Genomic DNA, 27,855 nt, shown 5'->3' on the forward strand with positions numbered 1-27,855 from the left:
GGCATGGGCGATTGTGATTGTGTACATGGAAGTCGATACCATGCCGATTGCCGGAGGCGGTTCTATGAGCAAGTTTGGAAACGGCGGTATACTCCGTTCCAACTGGACGAGGAAGATGACATGGTGATCCATCTCGACAGGGAAGAAGAAGAACGCGAACAACAAACCGAGAGCAGCCTTTTGAAAATCCAGAAAGAAGGAGAGCCGGTCACTTATCCATCACCAAAAGAGCAAGCCAGTCTTGCCGCATAGTCACTTCTTGTTCTAAAATTGTCCCAACCCACCAACAACCCATTTTACCGACAAACCAGTATCGCTTTCTAAACGCGTTCTCTCCTCCATGTTAATACTTTGCATCTGACTCCCTCTTCCACTTGAACTCATTTTATATCACTTCATCTGGTATTCCTCAACCTGTACAAATTCCCAGTTCTAATAGACCCTTTTATCCACAACCATCGCGAATGCTAATTACCATAAATAGTAACTCTACTATATGCATATATCTCACTAACATATAGCGATCCGTGCCCATCCGTGTTGACGGACTTCATACATAAAAGGGCAAAAGGCAAAACAATCTACAGCTCTTCAGCATCATTGAGAACAGCACGCACACATATTATATGCTCTACATCTTAGATCCCATCCTAACTTCCATCGGGAAAAAGACGTATATAAGGCTTACCACGTTCGCGCTAACATATACGGTCTTTGTTGATTTGACGTATTTAAAAGAAACACGTTCTTGGCTTGATGAACGTTGTGTCTCACGGATACGCCGTTTCGAGTCCCAGCAGTCGAATGGCTTCGTCATTCGTCGGTCAAAACCTTTGGGAACGAGCGCTGCTTCCATACGATTTCCAAAAGGTCTTACGTGAAATGTACTGTCTACACTCTCAAATGTGCTGTCTACACTCTAAATGTGCTGTCTACATTCTAAATGTAAGTGTAGACAGCACATTTCAAAGTGCTTGCCCTATTTCTCTACTAGACATTAATCAGGCAGATTAGCAGTAACTACTATACAAACTTCCACACTTTGAGAAACCGTTTAACTCCTTTTCATAAGCTGTTAAAAATAAAAATGGATAAAAATACATGCGTTGTATCATACAAATAAAGAATGAGCGATCTGTGATGTTTTGATTATGCTATCTGAAAGACGAATTAGGTGCAGGGAATCTATCTTGCTGTAGACAGTAGTTTAAAGCCCAAGACGGTGAGAAGGTTGATGAAAATGAGGGTAAAAGTGGTGTGCTTTGTGTATTGGAGTGCTGATTCACATTATGGTTTTGTCGTGGGAAATATCGTGCGGTTATGTCGAAGATTCATCCCATAATGATTTGTCGCCGACTAATCCGCCTACAGTATCCGTTCCAGCGGTACTTGCCGGTCCATTAGACGTGGCGTTGTTAGCGGTGCTGTTGGTTCCTAATATATCGGTAGGAAACAGTGACGATCCGGCCATATATACAGATGGATAAGTACCCATATCACCCAGAGGCATAGTCGTCGCTGCAGCTGCTGATGAGCCAGTTGGTGTTGAAGGACTGGGTTTTGCAGCATCGAACATGATTTGACCGAATAAGGCACTGTCATACAAGAATTCCGAGCTGTTGAAATCGATCTCACCGTCACTCGTTGTGAACGGGAAAGATTCTGCTAAAAGCGGCAAGGCAGATGTTTGCTGGGGCGGAGGATCTCTTGTTTCCATCTGTGCAAATCCTGCCTGCTGCTGTTGTTGATGTGGTTGCGAATTCTGTGCTTGTTGCTCCATGTCCTTCTCTCTATCCCGTTGTTGCGGCTGCTCTTGCTGTCTTTCCTGTCGCCCCTTTTCTCTTTTCTGATTATTGCTTGTTGTGCTCGTCACTGGTGTTTCAGTAGTGTTTTCCACGCTAGAACTTGCTGGTGAAGCAGCTGGAACACTGTTATCATTTGACGATAAAGGAGAAGCATCCGTGGTACTTTCGTTCATCTCGCTCGCATTGGATGATTTTGAATAGTAATCATGTCGATACTGGGTATCGTAGAGTCGGCTATGCGTCAATAGGAGATCTCTTGTCGTAAGAGCTAAACGCTCGCACATCGGCCAGTATGGTGCCAGACCCTGTTCATGTTTTTAGAGAACATTCCAAGTACATACAATAGTTTGAAAATGCTCAGAAATAAACGATTCTGCTTACATCAATCATCGCGTACAAAATTCTCAACGCGCTACTGCTCTTTTTGAACGACTCTCCATCCTTGGAAAACGTAGAAGTCATCAAAACCGTCGCACAAATATAAGCGCTGTAACCCATGTACGGTAACACGTTAGGTCCAGAAAGCTCCTTCAAGGCTCTAAATATAATCATCGCTTCGTCGATGGAAACTTTGCAGCAGCTTATACTGGCTTGGATGCGTCGATACAAATCTTCAGGGACATCCTTAAGCTCGACTTCGCTGTAAGCAAGACTACCGCGGTGCAACACCATCATTGTTGTGCACCATACTGCGTGGGTTGACAGCCACAAGGTCAGATAATTTCTACTGGCACCTCGTTTATGAACGCTGAGATTGTTTAGGGAAAATTGGAACTGCTCTGGAAGGTCACTCTTCCAAGAGCGTAATCGTGCATCGAGGTTGTTGAACTCAGGAACCGGCGGCCAGGTGACGGACTCCGAATCGGATTTGGCCTTCGTCATAAACTTGTTTGCTTCACCAAAGATCATCATCATGCGCAAATAGTGTCGAGTAATATCCATCAACGAGTCGCTGTTTAGCTCTCTGCCTTCAACAGAGACACATTGGAATAAGTCGCGAAGCAGTATACTTTCGGTGACGTTTGGCAATACTGCATCACAGTCAGAAGTATCGAAATATTGCGGGCGTGATGTGCCTGCACTAGCAAATCTAATAAACAACCCCGGAATCTTAGTTTTCAAGTTACACCAACGTCGGAAAAGAAAACAAAGAGCACAAGACATACTTGTCCAAACAATATGAACTCCAAAAGATTCGCCGTCGCAATGCCATGGCAGCTGTATCCACGGAGCCGTCTTTCTTCAAAATAGGTGCACTCAATGTTTCTTCTCTATTGAGACCAAGTTCTTGACATATTCTGTAGAAGCCATAAACAAATGTGGGAATTAGTCTCGAGCATGTCTCGTATCATGTAAAGCCTCTATCACCTACCTTACTGCCAAGCCTCCATAGATCCATGCCCTAACAATACATTAGCTTTCTAAACATAATTTCATCTTGTGGTTATAAAGATGGATTCTCGTTTTTCTAACCTTGATCCTGATGCGCGTCCGTACTCTAAACAAGCCATATTACCCCAAAATTGCAAATTAGGTATAGTAGCCTCAAGCATGGTTGCATCAATCAACGACGTTGCTTTCACCGCAAATCGTTCTCCTGCCCAATATGGAGGATCTGTTCTGATAGAAGGATGGTCGGAAAATCTAAATTTTCGCTCCTACGATTTAGTCATCTATAGATCCCAACAGACCCTCACTTTTTATATACTATAGCAAGATGAGAGCTCCCACAGGAAGTATACAACAGTTTCTTATTACCTTGCGCCAATACCCATAATACTCCATAGTAGTGGTTTGGATACCGTGCCGTTGTGGATTGACTGCTTGAGTGTTCTTCGATGAACAATTGGGAAAACGGAATTAAGATGCTGGAAAAAGAGGTCGACAAGGTGCATTACGATATCCATAGGAAGATAGGATTCACCATCACTGTATAGATTTTGCCCAGGCCCTGCAGAAAGACTCTTTGGAATCCCCTCATTGATACCTAAAGCAATCATTACAGCATTAACTAATGTAAGTAACTTAATGCGCATATGGTCATCATTTACACTCGGTAACACCATACTTTTCTTTTCCATGATACGCCGTGGCTCCACACGAAGAAGTGTATCAGGATCATAAATAGCACCAGTTACTGCAGGCATTGTCAGCTTCTTCCTTTCAGCAGCAGCAGCATCATCAGTAGATATTCTTTGCTCTAGCTGCGCTAAGCGTTCTTCGAGTATTTGGACGTATCCTTTGCGCGGCCCACGTTTTCGACATTCCGAATATTCGCAAGTAATGTTTGCCTCCTGGCAATGTAAACATTCAGGTTTGGTGCCATCGCATTTGATCTAGGTTGCATATATTTTTTAGCTACTTGAAATGACAACGCCTGTGCTTTTATTTTATTAAAAGGCTCTGTTTGTTTGTTCCTGTACCTTCTTTTTCCTGCATAAAATACAGGCTTGAGTTGCTCGAACACGCTTTTTGCCAGCAATAGAATGCGAATCGTCAGAGACCTCGTGTTCCCTCATTGGCTTTTGAACTTTTAAGAAAAAGAAGAAAAAAAACGAATCTTTGTGTGTGGGAATTATCGGGCAAATATTAAGCGGATCTGCTTTCCCCACAAAAAACTGCGTTGGATAACTCCAACCATCTGCATTGAGCACACTCGAAGGGGCGGTGGGTTAATCATTCCTCCGCTCGGCTGTGTCCGACTAGTCATCCGTTTTAGGACGAACAATTTTCCCATAGGCACGCATGCTAGGTAAATCAGGAAGCGCCTTAACTTGTTTTAGCAAGCTAAAGCATAGAAACGCCAAATCATTGGCCAACACGGATATTTTTCCCGTCGATTACTCTGCTTAGATCAACGCAGATATCAAGTAATAACATGCCCCTTTGCATAGGTGGCGTCAATAAAGCTTCTAAAGATGGCATCGCTAGCATTTAATGTAATATTACGTACGTATCATGAAAATTTTATCATTAGCATCACAAAAAGACCATAGATTGTTAAGACTTATTGTTACATAATTAGAACATAACAATACGTGTACGTATTAATCCAAGTTGTACACAAATTGAGCACACAATGGCAGAATGCACGTTTTACTCACGAAATGTCAATAATGGGATCAAGGGTGACACAACATTCGATATGTGAAGGAAAAAGTACTATTTGTAACTAATCTCCGTTGCAAGAGGATTACATGCATAACAATTGTATTGAAACGCGACGATGAGATGTACATAAATATAGCCAGTCTACAAGCGAGCATCATACAAAAGCAGATGTGGTAGATAGTGCGGCTATTGAAAAAGAAGATGGGGTTGCAAACTAGAGTTACCCAATCTACAATATGTCGAACAGTTGTTCAGATATATGCGAAGGGTTTATCGGACCGAATTATTCTTGAGAGTCCATAATTGAACGGATTCCTTCTGGATAGCAATGCAAGCTCGAATGCTATAATAGCATCATTGTATGTCATCTTTCCAGTCTTATTATATTACTTGTCGTGGAATTTACCAGTAGGCAATGAATAAAGCCAGATGCAGGTACATCAATCAACAACACCGAAAGGGGAACTCTCCGAGAGCTCAGCTATCCATGCTTTATATATGATCTAATACGTGTGGATATACGTATTGAACACTAACATCTTTTAACAGAGATGTTTACGTTGGAGAATTTCTTCGAAGAGTATTTCGCTCGATTAAGCTCAAACGCGGATCGCGAAATCAACATCCGAAGCAAAATGCGGGAGATGCGGTAAACGGGAAAAGCAAGAATTATTTCACACACAACAACTTTCCGTTTCCGACAAAAGACACTGCAAGCACTTATTTATTATGCACCCGTGGGTAGTAGTGACAACCAACATCACTGCATCATCAGTAAATAGTTCTGGTTTTAGATTACTGATACGCAATGAGCATACAAAAATGTGTTTTTTTTTTCTAAAAAATGAAAAAAATAACAAGATGCTTATGAAAAGTATCTAGGGAACGGCACTTAATGTATCAAAGAAAAGGAGAAGGGGTCTTTTCTCCCGAAATCTTGGGCAGCTATGTAGCAGTGTAGTGTTGGGACTGATGCTACACGTTGACATAGTGTCATGAGCTGCTTTTTTTTTCTTCTACAGCAAAGAAGTACTTTCGCTTGTTTCAGTAAGTAGTGTCGGTGAGAGAGCCTGGTAAGGCAGTAATGAATAAGTAGTAATAGCAAAACGTGAAAGGCTTTAATTGGCTATATCTTGTTACATCGTTTATCACCAAAGCTCTTGCTCGACCTTAGATCGATCAGACTGGTATGCCATCATGTAAAGGACTTTTCCAATCCCTGTGGAGCAATTCTTTTCAGAAGACCGAGGATTCAGTGAACATCTTGATTGATACCTTGCTTTTATTTCTGCTCGAGTAAAACGCTTGCCGATGGATAACATGTCTTGAACATATTGACGTAATGCATTCATATCCGATGTGGCGAGTTTCATCTTGCTGTTCGTGACACCTTTATAATGTCATGTTTCGACGTGGGTATTAGCCGACTTGGCTTTCAAAGTTGTTTACACTTACCTTCGAGCAGACGGCTTACCCTGCCTGGTATGGCAGATCGAGCGGATATTCGCTTATGGAACGCTTCTCTTGATGGCAAGTTCCAATCCCACCGTATGCTATAGAACTTTTCTGTGGGTACGGTGCCTGACACAACCCTTCCACTCCAAATAAAAAAATCGTCTAACTTGAAAGCATCGAAATATTCCATTGTGCGTTGCATAGGACAGCAAGTTGTCTGTTGCTTTGATTAATGAAATTGACTTTTCTTTAAAGCACCCACGCACGGCTTCAACGATACTTGATCGCTTCCTCAGGATGAAACTAACTTTGTACATTACATTTTCAGAACAACCCAGATATATGCCTTATCGTGAACTGCAACCAAATATTGAATTCGTGAGTTATTTTATAATGTAGCCACTACCTTTGCCTTTCGCTACTCCCTTTCCAGCACTTTTTCCTTCTTACAGCATAAGTCTTTTGCTTCGGTACATCATTCAGTGCCATAACAATTATAACACTCATATGCATATTGTTCGTTAGATCAAATAAACTCCAATTTAATTTTGATAATATATATATGTATATAATGTGTAGAAAAGGAAAAGAACGCAAGCTTTGTACAATGGATATGTATATATGAATGTATAAGATTAAAGATTTGTTGTTTTGTGTGGGCAATGTAAGAACAGTAGTGATAACTTAGGCGGAAGCTTCAATGGCCTGTCGGTTGACAACGGCACGGCGGTTGATACCACCAGCAACAGGCAAGTAAGTGCTGCCTTCCAAGAAGAGATCGACTTCACGAGCGCACTGGCGACCTTCGTTGATACCCCAGACGATGAGGGACTGACCACGACGGCAATCACCAGCAGCAAAGACACCAGGAGCCGAGGTGACATACTTGCCCTTGGAAGTCTCGACGTTGCTGCGACCATCCTGCTTCAAGGAGAGCTGCTTGACGACGGCTTCTTCAGGACCCAAGAAACCCATGGAAAGCAAGATAAGGTCAGCCTGGAAGAACTGCTCGGAGCCCTCGACTTCCTTCATCTGCCAGCGGCCGGAGGCATCCTTGGTCCATTCGACGCGGACAGTGTTGATACCGTTCACGTTGCCATCAGCATCCTTGGTGAACTCCTTGGACAAGACACAGTATTCACGAGGGTCCTTGCCAAAGTGGGCCTGGACTTCTGAGTGACCATAGTCGACCTTGAATACACGAGGGAATTGAGGCCATGGGTTGTCGTTGCCACGGCTGACAGGAGGAGTAGGCAACAATTCAAAGTTGACGACCGACTTGCAGCCGTGACGGAGCGAAGTACCAATACAATCGTTACCAGTGTCACCACCACCAATAACAACAACGTGCTTGTCCTTGGCAGAGAGATAGTGGCCGTCCTGCAAGTTGGAGTCCAAAAGAGACTTGGTGTTGGCTTGCAAGAACTCCATGGCAAAGTGAATGCCGTTGGCTTCGCGACCAGGGATCTTCAAATCACGGGGCCAGGTGGCGCCAGTGGCGACAATAAGGGCATCGTTCTCGTTGCGCAGAGTGTTGGCATCAACGTCAACACCGACGTGAGCGTTGGGAACAAAGGTAACACCTTCGGCAGCGAGCAAATCGACACGGCGTTGGACGATCTTCTTGTCGAGCTTCATGTTGGGGATACCATACATCAAAAGACCACCAATACGGTCATTACGGTCGTAGACAGTGACCAAGTGACCGGCCTTGTTCAACTGATCGGCGGCGGCGAGACCAGCAGGGCCTGAACCGATAACGGCGATCTTCTTGCCTGAGCGCTGCTTGGGAGGTTGAGGAGCGATCCATCCTTCTTCGAAACCCTTGTCAATGATTGCGCACTCGATGGACTTGATAGCAACAGGTGGCTCAGAAATTCCCAGAGTACACGAACCCTCACATGGAGCTGGGCTAAAGTAAAGAAACGACATTAACCATGTTAATAAAACGTGTCTTGGAATAATATAGACAGTAACTTCGTAATTCAAGTACTTACCAGACGCGACCAGTGAATTCAGGGAAGTTGTTGGTCATGATCAAGCGATCCAAAGCCTGCTTCCAGTTATCCTTGTAGACAAGCTCGTTCCACTTTGGAATGACGTTACCGATAGGACAGCCAGTGTCCGACTGACAGAAGGGAATACCACAGTCCATACAACGAGCGGCTTGTTCGTGGAGCTCAGGGCGGGTCAAACGGTTGTTGATCTCCTCCCAGTCACCAGCACGCTTCTTGGCGTTACGGTAGTGTTCACCACGACGCTTGTACTTCATGAAACCGCGGATCTTGTCGAGCTTGGCACGGCGTTCAAGGACGGTAGCCTCATCCATCAAGCTGTCTTCGACATCATCGACAACGGGCTCAGGCGCGGCTTCAACAGGCTTGTGATCGCACTTCTTGGGCTCTTCCTTGGTAGCGGCGGCGGCAGCAGCTTCCTTTTCAGCACGGGCCTTCATGAGCAAAGCGCGATACTCGACAGGCATGACCATGACGAACTTGGGCAAGTATTGGTTGAAGTTCTTGAGGACACGGTCGGCAATTTCGGAACCAGTGTAGTGGCGATGATCCTCGATCAAATCACGCAACTCGGCAACACGCTCGGGATCGTTGACAGTCTCCAACTCGACCATTTCCATGTTGACATTCTGCTTGAAGTTGCCCTCCATATCCAAGACATAGGCAATACCACCAGACATACCAGCAGCAAAGTTGCGACCGGTGCTGCCGAGAATGACAACACGACCACCGGTCATGTACTCACAACCGTGGTCACCGACACCTTCACAGATGGCAATAGCACCCGAGTTACGGACACAGAAACGTTCAGCAGCCATACCACGGAAGTAAGCGCGACCAAAAGTGGCACCGTACAAACAGACGTTACCGACAATGACGTTCTCTTCAGACTTGAACAAGGCAGTCTTGGGAGGGTAGATGGCGACCTTACCACCAGACAAGCCCTTGCCGACATAATCGTTGGCATCACCTTCCAATTCGAAAAAGACACCAGGGGCAAGGAAGGCACCGAGAGACTGACCGGCAGAGCCCTTCAACTTGATGTGGATGGTTTCATTAGGCAAACCAGCTTCGCCGTGACGCTTGGAAACGTTGTAAGACAAGGTGGTACCAAGAGCACGGTCGGTGTTGACGACATCGCTTTCAATATAGACCTTCTCCTTGTTGGCCAAGGCAGCTTCGGCCTCATCGATGAAATAGTTATCGAGACGGGTGTGCAAGTTGTGGCGTTGCTTGGTAACACACACGTTGGCAACGCCAGGACGGAGCGAAGCAGCGGGGGTGAGGATGGGGCTCAAGTCAAGGTTGGCAGTCTTGAAGGTGCGGAGCGACTCGTTGACGCGCAAGAACTCGGCGTGACCGACCATCTCGTTGATGGTGCGGAAACCAAGCTTGGCCATGATGGAACGCATTTCTTCGGCAAGGTAGAAGAAGAAGTTGACAACGTGTTCAGGCTTACCCTGGAACTTGGCGCGCAATTCAGGGTCTTGGGTAGCAATACCGACAGGGCAAGTGTTCTTTAAAAAATTAGAAAGATTAGCAAAATGCATTCGTTACACGTGATTGAGAGAGAAAATTATTCTTACCAAGTGGCACTTGCGCATCATGGTACAACCAAGAGCAATCAATGGGGTGGTAGCGAAACCCCACTCTTCGGCACCGAGCAAACAGGCAACAACAGCATCGCGACCGGTCTTGATCTGACCGTCGGTCTGGACGATGACACGACCACGCAAGTCGTTCAAGACCAAAGTCTGATGGGTTTCGGCAAGACCCAATTCCCAAGGCAAACCGGCGTACTTGATACCGGTCCAACGCGAAGCACCAGTACCACCGTCGTGACCAGAGATCAAGATGTGATCAGCACGAGCCTTGGCGACACCAGAAGCTACAATACCAACACCGACTTCGGAGACAAGCTTGACGGAGACACGAGCGCGGGGGTTGGAGCACTTCAAGTCATAGATAAGCTGCTTCAAATCTTCAATGGAGTAAATATCGTGGTGAGGAGGAGGCGAGATAAGACCGATACCCTGTTGTTTGTTGTACAAACACATTAGTAAATACACTCCTTCACGTAAAACACAATCAGACGGAAATTAAAACTTACAGGAGTAGTCTTACGAGTGCTAGCAATTTCCTCAGAAACCTTGCCACCAGCCAATTCACCACCTTCACCAGGCTTGGCACCCTGAGCCATCTTGATCTGCAATTCGTTCGAGTCGGACAAGTAGAACGAGGTCACACCGAAGCGACCAGAGGCAACCTGCTTGATGGCAGAGCGCATGGTATCACCATTTTCCATGGGCAACGAACGCTCGGGCTTTTCACCACCTTCACCCGTATTGGATTTACCGCCCAAGCGGTTCATGGCAATAGCCAAGGAAGAGTGAGCCTCCATGGAGATGGAACCGTAGGACATGGCACCAGTGACGAAGCGCTTGACAATGTTGGTCCAATCCTCGACCTCTTCGATAGGGATAGGCTTGGCGTCGTCAAAGTTGAACTCGAGCATACCACGGAGAGTACACTTCTTGATGGCCTCGTAAGCATTGCGCGTGTAAGCATCATACGAGTTCTGGTTCTTTTCGCGGACAGCGTCTTGCAAGTGAGCAACACCCATGGGGTCAGTAACGTGGGGCTCACCGCCATGGCGCCAGTGGTATTCACCCGATTCAGGCAACGAGACGGGTTGGACGACGTTGCGGGTAGGGAAACCAGCTTCGTGCAAGGTCAGAGCATCGAGAGCAAAGATGTCAAAGGTAGCACCCTTGATACGGGAAGCAGTACCGGCAAAGCAGCGGGAAATGACAGAGTCGTCAATACCCAAGGCTTCAAAGATCTGGGCACCCTTGTACGAGGCCAAGGTGGAGATACCCATCTTGGACATGACCTTGTGGATACCGTTGTCGATACCCTTCTTGAAGTTGTTGATCAACTTGGTGGGGGTCAAGTCTTGGTGAACAGCGTTCTCGCGGTGCAACTTCATCATGGTTTCCATAGTCAAGTAAGGGCAGATGGCGTCGACACCATAGCCGACCAAGACACAGAAATGATGGACTTCACGGGCTTCGGCGGTTTCAACCATGAGGGCGATACGGCTACGCTGCTTGTTGCGGACCAAGTGGTGGTGGACACCACCGGCGGCAATCAAGGACGAAATGGCAACACGGTCGGCATTGACGGCGCGATCGGACAAGACAACACCCTTGTAACCTTGCTCAATGACGGAAGAGACTTCGGCGCACACACGCTCCAAAGCGTCGACATAGCCCTGGACACCATCGGACTTGGCAAAGGTGATATCAACGGTGGCGACCTTCCAGTCGGGGTAGAATTGGGACATGGACTTGACTGCGTTCAATTCTTCCATGGTGAGGATAGGCGACTTTAAGTTCAAGCGGTGAGCTTGCGACTCGTTGATTTCCAGAATGTTGCCCTCTGGACCAACAGAGCACTCGAGCGACATTACGATTTCCTCACGAATAGGATCTATTCCATCAATTCAGGGCAATCACGAATGAGTTTCTCTTTCCGTTTCCTGAAGACAATATGCACACATGTTCCCAAAAAGATAACTTACCAATAGGAGGGTTAGTAACCTGAGCGAAAAGCTCACGGAAGTACTCGTAGATGAGACGAGGCTGTTCAGCCAAGCAAGCAAGGGCAGCGTCGTTACCCATGGAGCCGAGGGCTTCCTTGCCAGTAGAGGCCATGGGGACCATGATCAAGTTGAGCTGTTCCAAGGTATAACCAAAGGCCTTCAAGCGGGGATCAGCCTGAACGGTAGATTCATCGAGTTGGGCCTCGAAAGGCTTGACGCCGTTGGTCTTTTCGACGAGATCGGGCAAAGTGATGCGCTGATTCTTGATCCACTCGGAAAAGTTCTGCTTGGCAGCGGTCTGGAGCTTGAGCTGCTTGTCATCGACAATGACACCCTCGACGGTATCGACCAAAAGCATACGGCCAGGTTGCAAGCGGCCTTTTTGGATGACGGTGTCCTGATCGACAAAGACGGTGCCGACTTCGGAAGCACAGATCATAATGTCATCGTTGGTGAGGTAGTAACGGCAAGGACGCAAGCCGTTACGATCCAAGGAAGCACCACAGTAGCGACCGTCGGAAAAGGTGAACAGAGCAGGACCGTCCCAGGGTTCCATCAAGGAGGCAGCCCATTGGTAGAAGGCCTTCATTTCCGGGGCCATCTGGTCGTTGTTTTGCCAGGCTTCGGGAATCATCATCATGACAGCCTCGGGCATGGTGAGGATGCCGTTGATGACCAACAGCTCGAGCACGTTATCGAACGCAGCAGAGTCGGAGCCACCTTCTTCAATGATAGGGTAGAGCAATTCAAGCTCATCTCCAAACTTGTCCGACTGCATGACACCTTCACGCGAGCGCATCCAGTTCTTGTTGCCACGAAGGGTATTGATTTCACCTGATTGTGTGTTTTAGTTGATCATATTACTTTTCCTTGTCATTGATCATGTTTTGGAATAGCAAAGAAAAAAAAGAGAGAGAGAGAGAGAAAGCTTACCATTGTGAGCGCACCAACGCATAGGCTGAGCACGATCCCAGGAGGGGAAAGTGTTTGTCGAGAAACGCGAGTGAACAAGAGCAAAGTGGGTGGTGTATTGGACATTGTTCAAATCATGGAAGTACTGGTAAACCTGACGAGGCGTCAACTGACCCTTGTAGACAATGTTCTTGTTCGACAAGGAGCAGACATAGAACCACTTGGCCATGGTGAGGGTATGGGTAGCATGCTTGCGCAAGACATAGAGCTGACGCTCAAAGTAGCGCTCATCAAATTCGTCTTGAGCCAGCACGACGAAAGGCTGCTCAATGGCGGGTTCCTTGCTCTTGGCCGCCGGGCCCAAAATGGTCGAGTCTCGAGGGACAGAACGCCAGCCCAGTACCTTCAAGTGCAAAGCAGTGGCCATTTCTTCAAACACGCGCTTGGATTCGCTGACGGTCTCAGGGTCGCCCTTCATGAACAGGTTACCGACGGCATATTGGCCTTCGACGGGAAGCTGGATACCCAGCTCGCGTGTCGTTTCATTGACGAAGAACTGATGGGGAATGCCGGTCATGACACCAGCACCGTCACCGTCGCGGATATCGGCACCGCTGGCGCCTCGATGTGTCATGTTGCAGAGAATGTTGCTGGTGTCGGTCACGATCTTGTGGGATCGGTGGCCCTTGACGTGAACCATGAAGCCGACACCGCATGCGTCCTTTTCGTATTCGGGATTGTACAAGCCCTGAGCGGCAGGGATGGCTTCGGCCCATGAGGTGTTCTTAGTGGTGGTGGGAGTAGTGATAGTGTTGATAGTCGACGACATTGTTTGTTGCTTGGATGAGGCGAGAGTCTTTTTTTTATAGAGGAAGTATGTAGATGCTGTATGTACAGTTAGAGAGTAAAAGAGATAGCTGCTTTGTAAGAAGTATGTATAATGAAGAAAGAAGAAGCAGGCGAGGGTGGGGAATATGTGCGGTAATGAACAAAAAGAGAACACGCGAGCGAGATAGAGAGAGAGAGAGAGGGGGGGTTTTTTGATCTATACGAGAGAAAGAAGCAAATAAGAAGAGTGGAAAAGAGAAAGACGCAGCAAGAAAGAAACCGAAAAAATTTGAGAAATGGAGGCACCCTTTATTAGATCCGGTTCTGGTCGAGGACGTGGTGGGTGGGTGCTGCTGCTGCTGCTGGTGATTGTAGTCGCCTCGCCTGGGCTGGCTTACGATAATCCCGGATCCCCTTATCTCGGACGACGGATAACCAATGATAACATCTTCTTGATCTCTACTTTGAGATCACATGCTGTGAACTCTCTTTTGTTTTTTTCTCTCGTACATTTCTTGCTGACAAAACTTTCCCCTTTTCTATAAAGTCTTGTGTATGTGGTGTGTACAACCTTCTGTCTACTGGATATAGTAGCCTACTCATTTGATCTCTAGTAGGTAGGCACGCTCTCTCAAAATAAAGATTCTGACGTTGTGTTTGTGGTGTGAAATGTTTTGGCGTCCAATCTCCATGTGAATTGGGGGGTATTTTGTCCGTTTGGACTTTTTTAGAGTATAACGGAACTATCCTATACCCCCATTTCGGAATGTGTTATCTCCCATCTTATCATGCACCAACCAACGTCGAGCAAAAAGCAGAGACAAGCTTCTGCCCTCTTCCATTTATCTCCGCCCAATCCAACCTACACTTTTCCCGAAATCTTTTTTTTTCCTTGCAGTAGTATAAGCTGCTTTTTTGCTCCACGTCATTTGGGGAGAAATAGGAAACATAGCAACGGATCGTCCTACCACACCCGCTTGGTTACTTTCACCTAGCAACAATTATTGATGGAAAGGGTGGGGGGCCCTGTCCCTTAATCTGTTTATTATTCCCCTTGGGGATAAAAGAACCAACAATACGAAATAAATGGATTTGCCCTTGTCAATCGGTTACTTTCGGGGTGGAGCAACATGACAATGTGACCTCGCTTTTTTTTTCTGCACGGTGGAGGGGAAGGTTTGGCTTGGGCAAAAAGCATGTTTATAGTATATATACCTACGGTATTTGGACAGTCTATATCTCTCTAGAGGAGGGGATCTGAGAGTGGGTGACACAAGATCTGTCTGATTTAGGCAGCCAATCAAATATGCGGAATGTCTTATCAGTGTCGTTAAGGGTCGGATGATAATGAACTTCGGAATTTTCGTCCTCCCCCTCTCACCACCCACGCTGCATTTACATCATCATTCCATGTTTTATCACCGGGCAAAAATGCCATATATGTACATACGAACAAGGGGGACAAGTTATTATCAACAGATGATGGTGGTGATGCTCAACCCATCAGCAGTCATCCCATTGTGTGTATCATTTGTTTCTTAACGGCATAAACACAGCAAGAGAAAGATCTAGCACACACACATAGAAAGAGAGAGGGTGAGATAAAAGATCTTCCCCACTATAATCTCCTCCTTAAGCGGTCCTTCTTTCCAGATATCGTGGCCTTGATAACGTAAAATAAATATCCTGCTCTCTCTCTCTCGCAAACAGGCGGGAAGAAACTGATGTGTGTAACCGAAATGCGGGATAGGCAGAAATATGCTTTATTTTATCAGCGGTCAGTTTTACCCCACTGCTTAAACCATATCGCTATATACTCTATAATCCCGTCATACGCCACGTATGTGTTTTCTGATAACTTATACAGCGCACATAACCTACCGACGTTGCCATTTGTTTATGAAACGTGAACATCAGGGACGGAACAGATAAAGTTGTCCTGACGCGTGAGATCCGACTTTCTGTTTTTAATAATGTGTGTGTTTGTGTGCGTGTGATATTCAGACTCCCATTTGTTGTTGGCTAGGAATATGTTTGAGCAACATGCCATATTTAGCTTTCTCACTTTATTTTACTTCTGTAAACTCTTCTCTCGCTTCTTTTCTCTTCCCTTTACTCCCTTGACTCCATAACAGACAACATGCGTTTACAAAGGACCGATGATGTGTTTAACTCGAATATGAGCATAAAATGCTATCGAAAACCCAAGTGCTTCTATCGATGTATGCTGAGATAGTAAAGTGCACGTTCATATGCTATCATCTAGCGAAACCGCCAGAGGTAATGGCAACGGCTGTGTTACTTGGTATGTTATAGAAGTGGTGGCTATGCGATTGAACCAGACGGAAAGAAAAAGGATCAGAGGGTGATTATTTACAGGTTGATACACGCTTATATTATGCTGCTATTACTATTACTACGATTTTGTGAACATTATGTCAACGTCTGCTATTTCTACGGGCGCTGCTGACACAGGAGAGGTAGCGTCACCACAAATAATAATTTTGGTCACGACAACGATGATATAACAACCTTGTTTACTGTATTAAAGATACAAGATGGAACGAAAGAAAAGTCAATACTGCAATCTCACCTTCATTTTCATTGTATTCGTACGTTCTACATTGTTACAAGGGTGTAGCAATAACAGACAAGGGATTAGTCAACAATACGTACGTCAAGAATAAAACTGGTACTATAACATGAACATGCTGCCTATATAAGATCGGCCTGGAGTGATTGGAGAACGATATTCATTGAGGTCACTAGCATCATTATCATTCGCTACCTCACGAGACGGATTACATAAAGGTTCAACAGCCCAAAGTCCAGTCGAACATCAGAAGCTGCTACAAGTAAAAGCTATTAGTTGCTTCCATTCCATGAATGCCTCACGGGCGTATACGACGTTAGCATAACCCTTTTATTCAACCTTGATGCTGCTCAATGAATTCCTAAATACTACACTCAAGCGGGTCGGTGACAATCTTAACAGATCCCCTTGAAGAGATATTATGTACGACCACCCTTTCCTTGAGCAGCAGGGATTGGTCTTTAAATTACTTGCATACTGTAGCGAGTCAATATGGCTTTGGGTTGTTTGGGATCCAACTTGCCTTGGGGCGTTTCAAAAAAAGGGGATTATGGACACGTTTTTGATGAACGCATATAGATGCTGTTTGCATATATGTAGAGAGAGAGAGAGAGAGAGGATACAAGCTGTGCAAAAAGGTGACAGCACTTTAACTTTTGGTTATTGGTGACAGGGAAGAAGCTGTATAAAACATTATGGAACATAGAGTAGTGGCTGTACCAGCCGTGTATACAACAGTAACCCATCTGGCCTGATCGAATACTGGAAAATGTGGCAAGCCCTGAGTGCGCACATACTTACACATATGATAAGCGGCACTGCCGAAAGCTTTATCATCTCTGTCAAGACCCAATGAAAAGCGGAAACCTAATAATTGAGTTAATGTCAAGCCACGCCTTAAGAAATGTGTCTGTAATGCGGATCAATTTATTTCTATTCTGACAAAAAAGCAGGCAGGTGGAAATACTCACTACATACACATGAAGAGAAGTACTTGAGGTACTAGTTATTTTTTCCTTGTGAAACCTCTATAGCCAACCTGAATGGCGTCTTATACGTCTGAGTTGCGTACGAGTTTTTGTCTACTCTTCTTTTTGGATGGCCCTTATCAAAATAACTAGCTATTATCATACTTTTTATAATGTAAAACTGCTCATTAAATGGGTGCAACGGTTTCAATTACGCTGATTTTTCTTAGATCTTATATGCTTCTATTCTGCCACTATAATGACATGTATTAATTTTGCAAATGCTTTTGTTCTTTCTCAATATTTGATAACACACCAAGCTCAATCCCAGGATGTCAATCAATCAAGCTGAAGACGCCAATTGGATTGGCTATATGAGGTTTCACAATACAACCACGTATATGAAAAGCAGTTTAGAAAAACTCGTACCTATAGCACTTTTCATACAGGAAATACTCACTACATATGCATGTTTTTTAAGCTGGAAATGCTCATTTTTTGAACAAGCGATCAGAACAAAAAGAAAGTTGACAACATAATGGAAGTAGTTTTAGATGGCATAGAGTGTGAGTATAATCGTTTGTTGGACGATATAGACAAAACGAGAGAGAGAAAGAGAGAGAGAGAGTAGGAAAGAAAGAGTAACAAGATTTCTTAATTCCTGATTTTTTTAAAAGAATGAGAAAGCCATTAATAGAGAGAGAGAGAGAGAGAGAGGAAAAAAGTGACAGTATGTAATATACGTGCATGCATGAGAAGTCGACGAGAGAAAGAAAAAAAAAGAAGCATAGATGTAAAGTAGAGAAAGTGTGTGTGTGTGTGTGTGTTCATTGCGTTATATGATAGGTTTTGGATTCCCTTTTTTTTTAAACAGTTCATGATATGATGGTAATAAGGTGGGATGGGATGATGGATGATATGTTGCTGATGTAAGGCGGGATATCATTGATGGTGGGGGGGGGGGTTTATATATAAAAAAACAAACAAAAAAAAGAAAAGGATAGAGACACAAGAGAAGGCGAGCGACTTAGATCTTCCTTGAATCGGCATATCCCTTGCTGCTTGGCATTTCCGTTGTCGGTGGTTGTGGAACTGCTCCTGCTGCACCATGAGCAGTAGCACCAGCATTGTTGTTGTTGTTGTTGTTTGCCGCTGCTGCTGCTGCTGCCATGCCTGCGTATGTTTGTTGTGCTTGAGCCGTCAGTAGCGCCATGTATTCTTCCGGAAGCACCGGAAACTGTTGAGCCGCCGCTACCTGCTGTGCTTGAAATTGTGCTGCTGCTGCTGCTACTGCTGCTGTCTCTGCAGCCGACATTGACTGCTGTTGATGTTGTTGTAACTGTTGACCAGGCATCATGGCAACAGGAACAGGCACAGGCACAGGAAACAATGCAGGATGTTGTTGCTGTTGATCCACTATGGCTGGATGAGGTTGATGAGGCACAGTGGGTGTAGTGGTTGTGCAAAAGGACGATTCAACACTTGATCTTAATACAGGAGAAGGCACACGATGTGCACAACTCGCCGCAGATGAGGCTCGACGAGCAGCAATGGTGTTGTTGTTGTAGTTATGTAAGAATTGCTGCTGAAAGAAAGAGAACGCCAAATTGTAGGCGTAGGATGATGCGTCAGTACCCCATGTAAAAGAACTTGTATCGTTGTTGTTGCTGTTGTTTTTCGCCACCGAAGCGGCGCCGCCACGAGCAGCAACAGTATTCCTTAAACAAGTACTTACACCATTATTATTATGATTATGATTATGATTATTGTGATTCCTATTGTTGGTTGTAAATATAAATGGTTTAGTATTATTCCATGCAGAGGGCGACGACAATGGAGAAGGGGGGTGGGAGTAGTAAGCAAGTTGGGTTTACCGGTTGTTTGCCAGTTCAAAGAGTTGTTTTCGATCGTGGTGCGAAGCCGATTCAATCAGACGACTGTAATCGTCTGCAAACCGGTCATAGTAGCCACTGAAATCGCCCATCAGCTGGCCTGGATTGATACCTAGATCGCCCGCCAGCGCTTCGACGTTCACCTGCAGGTCTTCAATGTCTTGTGCAATTGCTTGAACCGACCGTGCTGCCGAGTCCATGGTCTGTGTGCAATTTTGAATCCCGCCTTCAATGTCTGTGATACCACTGCTCGACGAGCCACTCGAATAGAGCGCATCGTCATCAATGGACTGTAGCATTGCAAAAGGCATGGATGTGGCTGCTAGATGGGATGGGACTTGTGGCATTGCTGCTGCCGAATAAGCGGATGGTGTGGACGATGCTGTTGTTGTCGTTGTTGTTGCCGTAGCAGCAGCCACCACATCAGGTTTGCTTGGCGCAGCAGTCATCGTAGCACTAGTAGTAGGGGTAGTAGTGGTAGAAGCTGTCGCCAAGGCAGCAGCAGCATCGCCAGTAGTAGACGACGGTGTGCTTAGCGAAGACGAGGAAGACGACGACCCCTCTGCAGAAGAAGAGGAAATCGACGGGCCTGCAGCTTCGGGTGTGAGGTTGATGCTTGAGTACAATCTTGTTGCGGCAAGGAGTATATCGAGCGGTGATACGCTTGAAGGTGTTGCACACTTACCCGACAAACTCTTCTCGGGAGGACCCTCGTCGTCTGGTATGGACATTCCAGCCAAGGACGCGGCTTCCTTGATTAATTGGCGAGGCACTATTGGCGCTCCAACTTTTTGATACAGAACAGAAAGAAGAGGTGGGTTGTGTCAATTGGGGGGGACATTTGCTACTACTTGAAAAAAAAAGAAGCATATGATATGCATATGTAGAGAGAGTTTTTCAAAAGCACAGCAGTAGTGGTCGGTTTCGATGATAATATAATATGATGTGACTGTGCGCTCTCTCTTTCTCTTTTTCTCAAAAGCAAGAGAAGAAGAAAAAGGGCTGAACCTTACATAACCAAGATTAACAAGCATGATGGGTGTTGTGCATAGAAAAATACCTTTGCTGCTGTGGTCATCATTATTATTATTATTATCGCCTTGAAGAAGACTGCTGTCTGTGCTCGTACCACTATGCTCCATCAACACGCTCTCCGACGACGACGATGATGATAAAATAGAATGCTTACTCATGCCAAGCGCACGGTCATTGCTAAACACGGCTGTCAAAAACTGCAGTATCTTGGCAATCACATCCTGATGGCGCTGGTGTTTTTCGCGAGCGGTCAACGACTCTTCCCAGAGGACGGCATTGTCGCGCTGCATGGTGTGCAGTTCGCTGCTGATACTTGTCTGGTGTTTGCGGATGGCCGTGATATCCTTGACAAGCGTGGCCAGGCTCACGTCTTCTTCGTCGCCTCGCTCTCGGTTGCGTTTGCGAGTCACAAGCACGAGCATTTCAGGTCGGCTGCGTTGAAAATTCGGGTTGCTGAACTCCCATCGCTCGTGTTTTGCATCGCTAATCAGCACACCTTGTTGCAAGTGGGGCACTTTGTGGAAATCGTACATGTTGAGCTGACGTACAAAGGACGCGAACGTGTTGTGTTTGTAGAATCGCGGAAGAACGGACTTTGCGAATTGTTCATGGCCTTCCACTGCGTTGGGTTTATAGAAGAGAGAGAGCGTCAATAGTCGGGTTGAGAAAGAATGGGCAGGTTTTGCATCAACAGTCTGTTGATGAAAAAGAAAATATAAAGTACCAATGAAAGAATTGCCGTCTTTTGACCAGTGGATAAGGTTATCTGTGGTTGGGTCGTTGACCATGCTACATTGGTGTTGTTTGATCAATATATAGTCTTTGGGCTCGAAACACAAATAGTCCACATATTTGTATATATATATATATATATATATAGATTTTGTGCACTCTTTAAAATTTTACCTGTACAACTTGTTCAGAAAGGCAGGCACGTTGCGCTGGACAAAGATTCTTTGAGGAATCGCACCGTTGCTGCTGCTGCTGCTGCCGCTGCTGCTGTTGCCGCAGTTGCTGACATCGCTTGATGGTTGTGGCGAGGACATGTCCGAAGACTCATCACTGCTTGGCGCCATCGTCTGTCGTCGTTTCTGTGTAGAGCGTGTCTCGACGGATGTGCGTGAGGAGTTGAAAGCAACGGAGGATGAGGGTGAGAAGAGGTTGGATGAAGGGGTGGATGTGGATGACGATGAGACAGACGAGGACAACGAGCGCTTGCGACTGTTGGCGGCACGTCCTTTGCTGTTGGGTTTGGTGGACCCATCGTTGGGTCTTGTCATGTTCTGTAAAAGGGGTTTTTTTTTGGTTGTTGAAAGTGTGGTTGGGTGGTGGTAAAGAAGCGTGTGTGTGTGCTGGTCGTTACTGTGACGATAAGGGTCAATTATGATTATTCTTGTTGTTCTGTAAGCATGGAATAACATCGGTGACGGCACATACAAAAGATGGTTGAGGTTTAAAGTAAGTAACGATGTTCTCTCTCTCACAGCTGTAGCAGCAACAGCAGCAGCAGCAACAGCAGCAGCAGCAGAAGTACACAGCTGTGAATGGTGTGAATGCGTGGGGGAGTATATAAGATGGACGATGTGTGGTTTTTTCCAAAACATACCAGTACCGCAAAGAAAATAAAAAAGCAGCAGCAGATTGTTATAGACGGCAGCGTAAAGTTAAGTAGTGGGTTTTGGGGGAGGGAAAGAAAGAAGTGTTTTGAACGCCACTGGTGTGTGTGTGTGTGTGTGTGTGTGTGTGTGTGAAATACGGGGGGAAAACGAAAATAAGAAAAAGTGAAAAATAAGTGGAAAAGGAGCAAAAATACGGTCATGCACCAAACAGGACAATATCGACCTTTTTCCAAAAATCCCGACTCTTTACGCTTTTGGAACTTATGCGCTTTTTCCTGGCTCTCTTTCTCTCTCTTTTCTTCTCTTTCTTCTCTTTTTACCTTACCGCTTAAAGCGGATTGGACTGGCTCCCCTCTCTCTCTCTCATTGCTGTTGCCCATGCCATCAGTTTCCCCGAGTCAAAAGAAAATTTTTTTTTACTCGATCGTCGATTCATTTGATTTAGTGCGATGATCACAATGGTTGCACGGCAACAACAGAGCGCACAAGGCTCACCCACACCCACCCCAAATAAAAGTAAAGCTTTTCTTTTCAGCGTTACGGTACAGTACCGACTTATCGGCTCCTTTTCTTTCAACAAAGAGAAAGCTGAAAGGCTTCAATAACAATACCTGTTGTTCACTTGTTTCTTTGAGAATTGCTGCTGCTGCTGCTGCTGCTGCTGCTGCTGCTGCTGCTGCTAACTGTTACAAGTGAGTGTGCACCGTTAAGAATACGTGAGAGAATAGAGAGAAAGAGAGAGTGAGAGAGAGAGAGAATAAAAGGCTGAAAGACTGCATGCGATATATCGGACACCCATCGAACAAAGAAACTTTCGTTTCGTGTTAGAGATGGACGACGACGGATCGCTTTGCATAGTAGTAGCTTAGCAGTCTATATACACCATATATGTTCTCTGTTACACAGAAGCCAAGCGATGTTTCCAGAGACTTCCATTCGTCCAGCTAACGATGCTCACATCAAAGAGAGCAAGGACAACCCTTACTCTCGCCTCCTTGTCAACAATAATACCGCAGGAGGCGCCCACTTCTTTGTCACACTGGCTTTCTCCCTTGTTTTTTTAACTAGCGTGCCCGAATAGGGTCTTTTCGGAGGGGATCTCGATAAATTTTTTTGGGTCAAGAGTGGAACATCCACCACTAATAGCATTCGTATATAAGACTCAGACAATTCAAGCGATTATAAATACGTCGGGATGAGAACGTTTATGCGCTAGAATTGTTATTGGAGCGACATGATACAGACATGTACGCCCATACTGTATACTCCTAATACAACAGCCGCATGAAACGTGCGTAAGTACGCGCGGCTCATTATGCCGGAAAAAAAGAAATCAATGCTAGCTAGTCAAGTGCTAAGACAGCCCTCCCCCCCCCCCGGGTATAAGTACCATCTTTCTCGATCCCGCACGTCTCTTCGTGGTCAAGTCCCCACCCCTCTACCCAAGCATTGGTCACATGTAGTATCTTGTTCTATTTTGACATAGGATGACCCATTGTGCCATGTAGTACTTGAGCAAACAGCAGCAACCCTGTGAGTTTGTGTTCTTGTGGTTTGCAATGAACTTGTCATATTTTTTATGACCATTAAATACCTTTCTTAAACCTAAAACTGTTCTGTCCTTTGCCCCGCGTTCTTCTCGATGACCGACACAACCCTTTTTATTTTGCGCTGACCAACTCCCCTCTCCCCCTTTGATTGCCCGCGAAACTATAAAATGTATTATTAAGAATTAACGCGCGAGGGGTTACTCTTTGGAAAAAAGATCGGATCGGTTGATCGATTTTCCAAAAAATAATTCTTGGGACGACTTTCCATCTTTAGGATAGGCCAGGACTAGTAAAGTGTGACACAATACTAGTGTAAATGCCCCATGTCACTACGCCTCCTTATAAACCAATGAAGCTCTCAAGGACAATCCCGTAATTATACCTGCAAAACAGATCACACTCACCTCTTTACTTGCATATTTTTAGCTACCTTGAATAACATGCACTCTGTGCAGTTTGTAATCCACTTGACAGCAGCAAAAGTTGAGCATTCCCCTTACAGCGATGTTAATAAAAGAACAACAACAAAAGGGTGACTCGTTCTTTTAACAAGTTCAAGTCAACAGTATCAACAACTGCTGAGCAAGTTGGTGACGAAGCGCGTAAAATGTATTATGTATATATCAGCTTGTACGTATCAACATGCTTTTACCCCGTTTTAGATTATTTGGTCTTCAATTGGATGACAATAGACAAACTAGCCGAGTTCTTGGCACTCTTTTTTTCTCCAGCAATGGCAAATGAAAAAATTCAGTCAAGGTTGCAGGAATAGCCAAAGCTCATGCGTGTGTATATATTATAGCGTGTTACAATACCTTGTGTTTATGATTTAATACATAGAGTCTGAAGTACATGTACATATTATAGTGCATAGTGTGATGATGACTGGGAAAGAAACTACATCATTAGCACCTTCTCTCGCCTCTTTCTCATCCGCGAGTTACGCGACCAGCTTTCCTTCCGGTCAATGTATGTACACTGAGAATAGAAAGCTTGTCTTGGCCACCCTGCATGATACACAAAGAGCAGTGTAAAAGTTGGTTCATTGAGGCCAATCACGTGCCAAACTTCCACGAGTAAATCCGACCTTGTACCAAATATATACAATGATTTATTCAATGAAGAAATATACACCTTTCTTGTATCAACAACGACTACTGTGAGCTCCGTCTTGACAAGATTTAATAATTATGTATACGTCAAGGAATACACTTATTCTCAAAAACATCAACAATCATGAAGAACGTATCATTATCATCACTGTATATCATGCAAATATGGAAACAGTGGTCATGTTACACCACATTGCAACAGACATTCTCTTGTTTTACGCCAACATGCATCACAAAAGACATCCCTCCCCTCTTAATTATGGAATATCGTTCTGGATCTTTGTATCTACTACTATTTTTGTGTCGGCTGCTGAACCCAAAATGTACTACTTATAATCGACTACAATGCTATTGCTGGGCTTTCGCCGCTATCATGGTTTTATCATTATGAAGAAGAAACAAGTCGCAATGTTCTGTAAAGCATATGCAAAAGTTCTCGAATTTGAAACTGGATATATATTACTAAAGTCCAAGCTCTTTTGTGTATCTATAAGGATATCAATTAATTTTAATGAAGCATGAGCTATTCTGTTGTTTTTTCCAGACCGGTACAACATAAGAAATGATTAGTCAGTTGTATTGCTGCAAACAGCAAGGAGGAGGAAAACGGATTATGACCAGGGCATTCTTCTTCTCAATACCACAATTTTTGAGTTTCAGTTTTCTGTAACAAGCTTATGACGAATAAAAGAAGGAGCTTCGGAGTATTGGCACGAGAAGCTAATAATAAAAATCTCTTTGAGGGAAGCTAATAATGACAACAATATAAAAATCGCTTTTATTGTGTACTTGTCACGATAAATGTGCTAGTTGTAGCTCTTATTGAAATGTCAAAGCTACTTTAGCAGATTCACCAGAGCATAATCATCTTGGCAACTTACTTGGACAATAAATCCAACCTTTAATTCCGGGTACATAGAAAGCCAATCAAGATTTTTGCTTGTCAACAAAAAGTGGAGATGGAGAAACCACCACAGGCAATGATAACAAATATTAGCATAGCTTTAAAAAGCAGACAAGGTTTACAGTATTCCGTTGTTCGAGCAATAGGCAACCGTCTTGAGCTCTTATGTATCCAATGATAATCTATTGTAAGCGTGCGTTTGATCTAACTAACTCACTTTTCATGTAAACGCATTACTACTACTACAGTGTAAATGAGTCATCCTGTCTTCTATACAGAGTATATTACATAGTATGTGTTTGCGGTTTGTATGGAGGAGCGAGAAAGCACCTCTGATCTATGAATAATTGACCTGCTTCCGTGACAATAATGTTCAACTGAGTATTTTTTACTGTAATCGTAAACCAGAAAAATGGGACCACTTCTACTGTTGCTTTGGCTATGCATGGTCAGCAGAACACGAATTCAAAGTAATCCACTCACTGTTCCTATAAAAAGCTCTTGTTTGTTCCTTGTCTTTTTCTTCTTTCATCATTCACACAAGTAATACATTAGGATGGCCGTAATGCATTATGCAGGATCTGTGCCGTATGCACTTGTCATTCCTACTTTCTTCTTCTCTGTCAAGGCTGCTTTTCAACAAGGAACATGAAGAAGGCTCGTTCGCATCCATCCCGCATTTATCAATGGTATCAACGTCGAAGCACTATGTCATTGCATTCGGCTGTTGCGGTTTTCGAGGGGAGTGTCACGCCTCAAGCTATCATCATCGCCTGTTCAAGTGTCATGGATACCTAATCCATCTTGATGACAGCTGATATGAGCAAGATCTCATCATGCGTTCTCGTGCGTGTCATGCCTTGTCAGCTTAAGCTGTCTTTTCTTTGGTTCTTGCTGCTTCTGTGGCTGCCATGGTCTGTATGTTTTTGAAGGTGTTGAACGAACGAATGAAGAAATTGTGGGCACACAATGTCAAAAAAGCACTTGGTGTGTATGCAGCTTGCTTATCATTCTTCTCGCTCTCTTTCTTTCTTCATCAGTAATATGCTCTTACGTTTCCCGCGCTTTGGTTTTGCTGGAAGAAGAACAAAGGCTGATTCTCAAGATATCTGGTCATCGTGTCAAAAGCCTGTCACCTGCAGTCAAGATCTTCTATCCTTACATCCTGATGGTGGCAATTGAAGTGTCCTTGCGTGTGCCTTTTTGTTTTCTCTGTCCGTCGCTAAAAGCGTCTATGACATCCATGCCCTTTCCTCTGCCCTGTCCCTCTGGTGCTCTGGTGCATATCACTCCACGCGAACGGCATACTATCTACTTCTGCTCTTCCGAAGACAGGCATCCGGACATTCGTCCTGCTTCTCATTTAAAGTCCTCGCGGGCTACGGAGAAACAGTGCGGTCTCATGAATTCGTAGATCGCTTTGCTTGAGCATTTGCTTTCTCTCTTATTGGGTGTATGAACGCGAATATCAATGGAAGACTGAGTTTCCTCCTTTTCTTATTTTATATTATTCCTTTGATACATCAGCATTTTGAAATAAGGGATCCATGTTCTCAGTCTGTAATAGCTACTAGAATGGGATACCGTGTCCATCATCCGCATCACAATATACTCTCGTCGAAACTCAGTACATAGCTTTTACTGATGTTACAACATCCCGTCATACACATATTCAATCGCAATACCACCCCTCGCTATAAAAAGACATCCCGCGGTAAAATTGTACAGGCGCTGCGTGTGAGTACCACCCGTAGAGTGATCGAGCTCCCTGTATCTTTATTTAAGTGTCTGTTAGTGTTTAGTCTCTGGTTAGTGGATTTGTTAAGACCGAGCTTTTTATTGTCCTCTTTTGTATGTTTGTCTGTGTATCTTGAGACACCTAGTGTGGGTCCTTAATTGGTTTGGCGATAATGGCTCACATGTTAGCAGAGTTTTATTTCTTTGATGCTGTCTCTGTTGATTCTTCGACCTCTTGAACCACACCACCCCTCACTTTCCTGCAAAAGTGGTTTAGTTTGGACACAGTTCTCCCTACCTTCATGGACTACAATGCGCTATTCAGTTTGGTTAGAATTTACAGCTTTAAAGTTTGTATCTCTACGTAGTAGTAGGGGCACTTGAGCACAGACATTCCGAAGACCACAACCACAAATATTGCTCTCTTTTGAGGTGCGTATCTGAACAAGCCCAAAACGAATGTCTGATGTTGGACAAAATATGTATTCTCGTATTTCGTCTAACATTCGTGTTCAGCCGGGAAAGGGTATATGGAAAATGTTGCGCAGTAAACAATACTAATCTGCTGTTGGTTGCTGCAGTTCAGCGGACAGAACTTCCGTTTCACAGTCGGGAATTCCTTTTTTTCTCTCTTCTTTTATCAAGTAACGTAATGATCTAAAGCAACAATATGTCCACGAAGTCAATTATCACTAAAAAAACACTCAGATGGCTT

At 44.7% G+C, this 27,855-nt stretch overlaps 4 protein-coding genes across 4 annotated transcripts; all 4 read right to left on the minus strand.

The window, feature by feature from the left end:
- Positions 1-1,318: 1,318 nt before the first annotated feature.
- BDB00DRAFT_879118 (uncharacterized protein) lies at positions 1,319-4,324 on the minus strand (the record flags this gene model as incomplete). The annotated part of the gene is made up of 8 exons (XM_053127827.1): positions 1,319-2,110; positions 2,187-2,895; positions 2,972-3,103; positions 3,178-3,207; positions 3,279-3,425; positions 3,564-3,792; positions 3,874-4,141; positions 4,229-4,324. 8 exons carry the CDS (start codon positions 4,322-4,324, stop codon positions 1,319-1,321), a joined length of 2,403 nt encoding a protein of 800 aa, XP_052973184.1.
- A 2,731-nt stretch (positions 4,325-7,055) lies between these two features.
- BDB00DRAFT_879120 (uncharacterized protein) lies at positions 7,056-13,731 on the minus strand (the record flags this gene model as incomplete). The annotated part of the gene is made up of 6 exons (XM_053127828.1): positions 7,056-8,283; positions 8,369-9,903; positions 9,973-10,419; positions 10,497-11,878; positions 11,970-12,824; positions 12,924-13,731. The coding sequence occupies 6 exons, from the start codon at positions 13,729-13,731 to the stop codon at positions 7,056-7,058; spliced, it is 6,255 nt and encodes a 2,084-aa protein (XP_052973165.1).
- Positions 13,732-18,179: 4,448 nt separating this feature from the next.
- On the minus strand, positions 18,180-20,053 carry BDB00DRAFT_169233 (uncharacterized protein). The gene is made up of 3 exons (XM_053116313.1): positions 19,869-20,053; positions 19,166-19,778; positions 18,180-19,066 (listed from the first exon to the last, which is right to left on the minus strand). The coding sequence occupies exons 1-3, from the start codon at positions 19,912-19,914 to the stop codon at positions 18,319-18,321; spliced, it is 1,407 nt and encodes a 468-aa protein (XP_052973166.1). The 5' UTR covers positions 19,915-20,053; the 3' UTR covers positions 18,180-18,318.
- BDB00DRAFT_775412 (uncharacterized protein) lies at positions 20,008-21,264 on the minus strand (the record flags this gene model as incomplete). The annotated part of the gene is made up of 3 exons (XM_053120223.1): positions 20,008-20,837; positions 20,943-21,007; positions 21,125-21,264. 3 exons carry the CDS (start codon positions 21,262-21,264, stop codon positions 20,008-20,010), a joined length of 1,035 nt encoding a protein of 344 aa, XP_052973167.1.
- Between the last annotated feature and the right edge of the window lie 6,591 nt (positions 21,265-27,855).

The sequence above is a fragment of the Zychaea mexicana genome (genome assembly GCF_025766255.1).
Source record: "Zychaea mexicana strain RSA 1403 chromosome Unknown BDB00scaffold_161, whole genome shotgun sequence".
Lineage (NCBI taxonomy): Eukaryota > Fungi > Mucoromycota > Mucoromycetes > Mucorales > Lichtheimiaceae > Zychaea > Zychaea mexicana.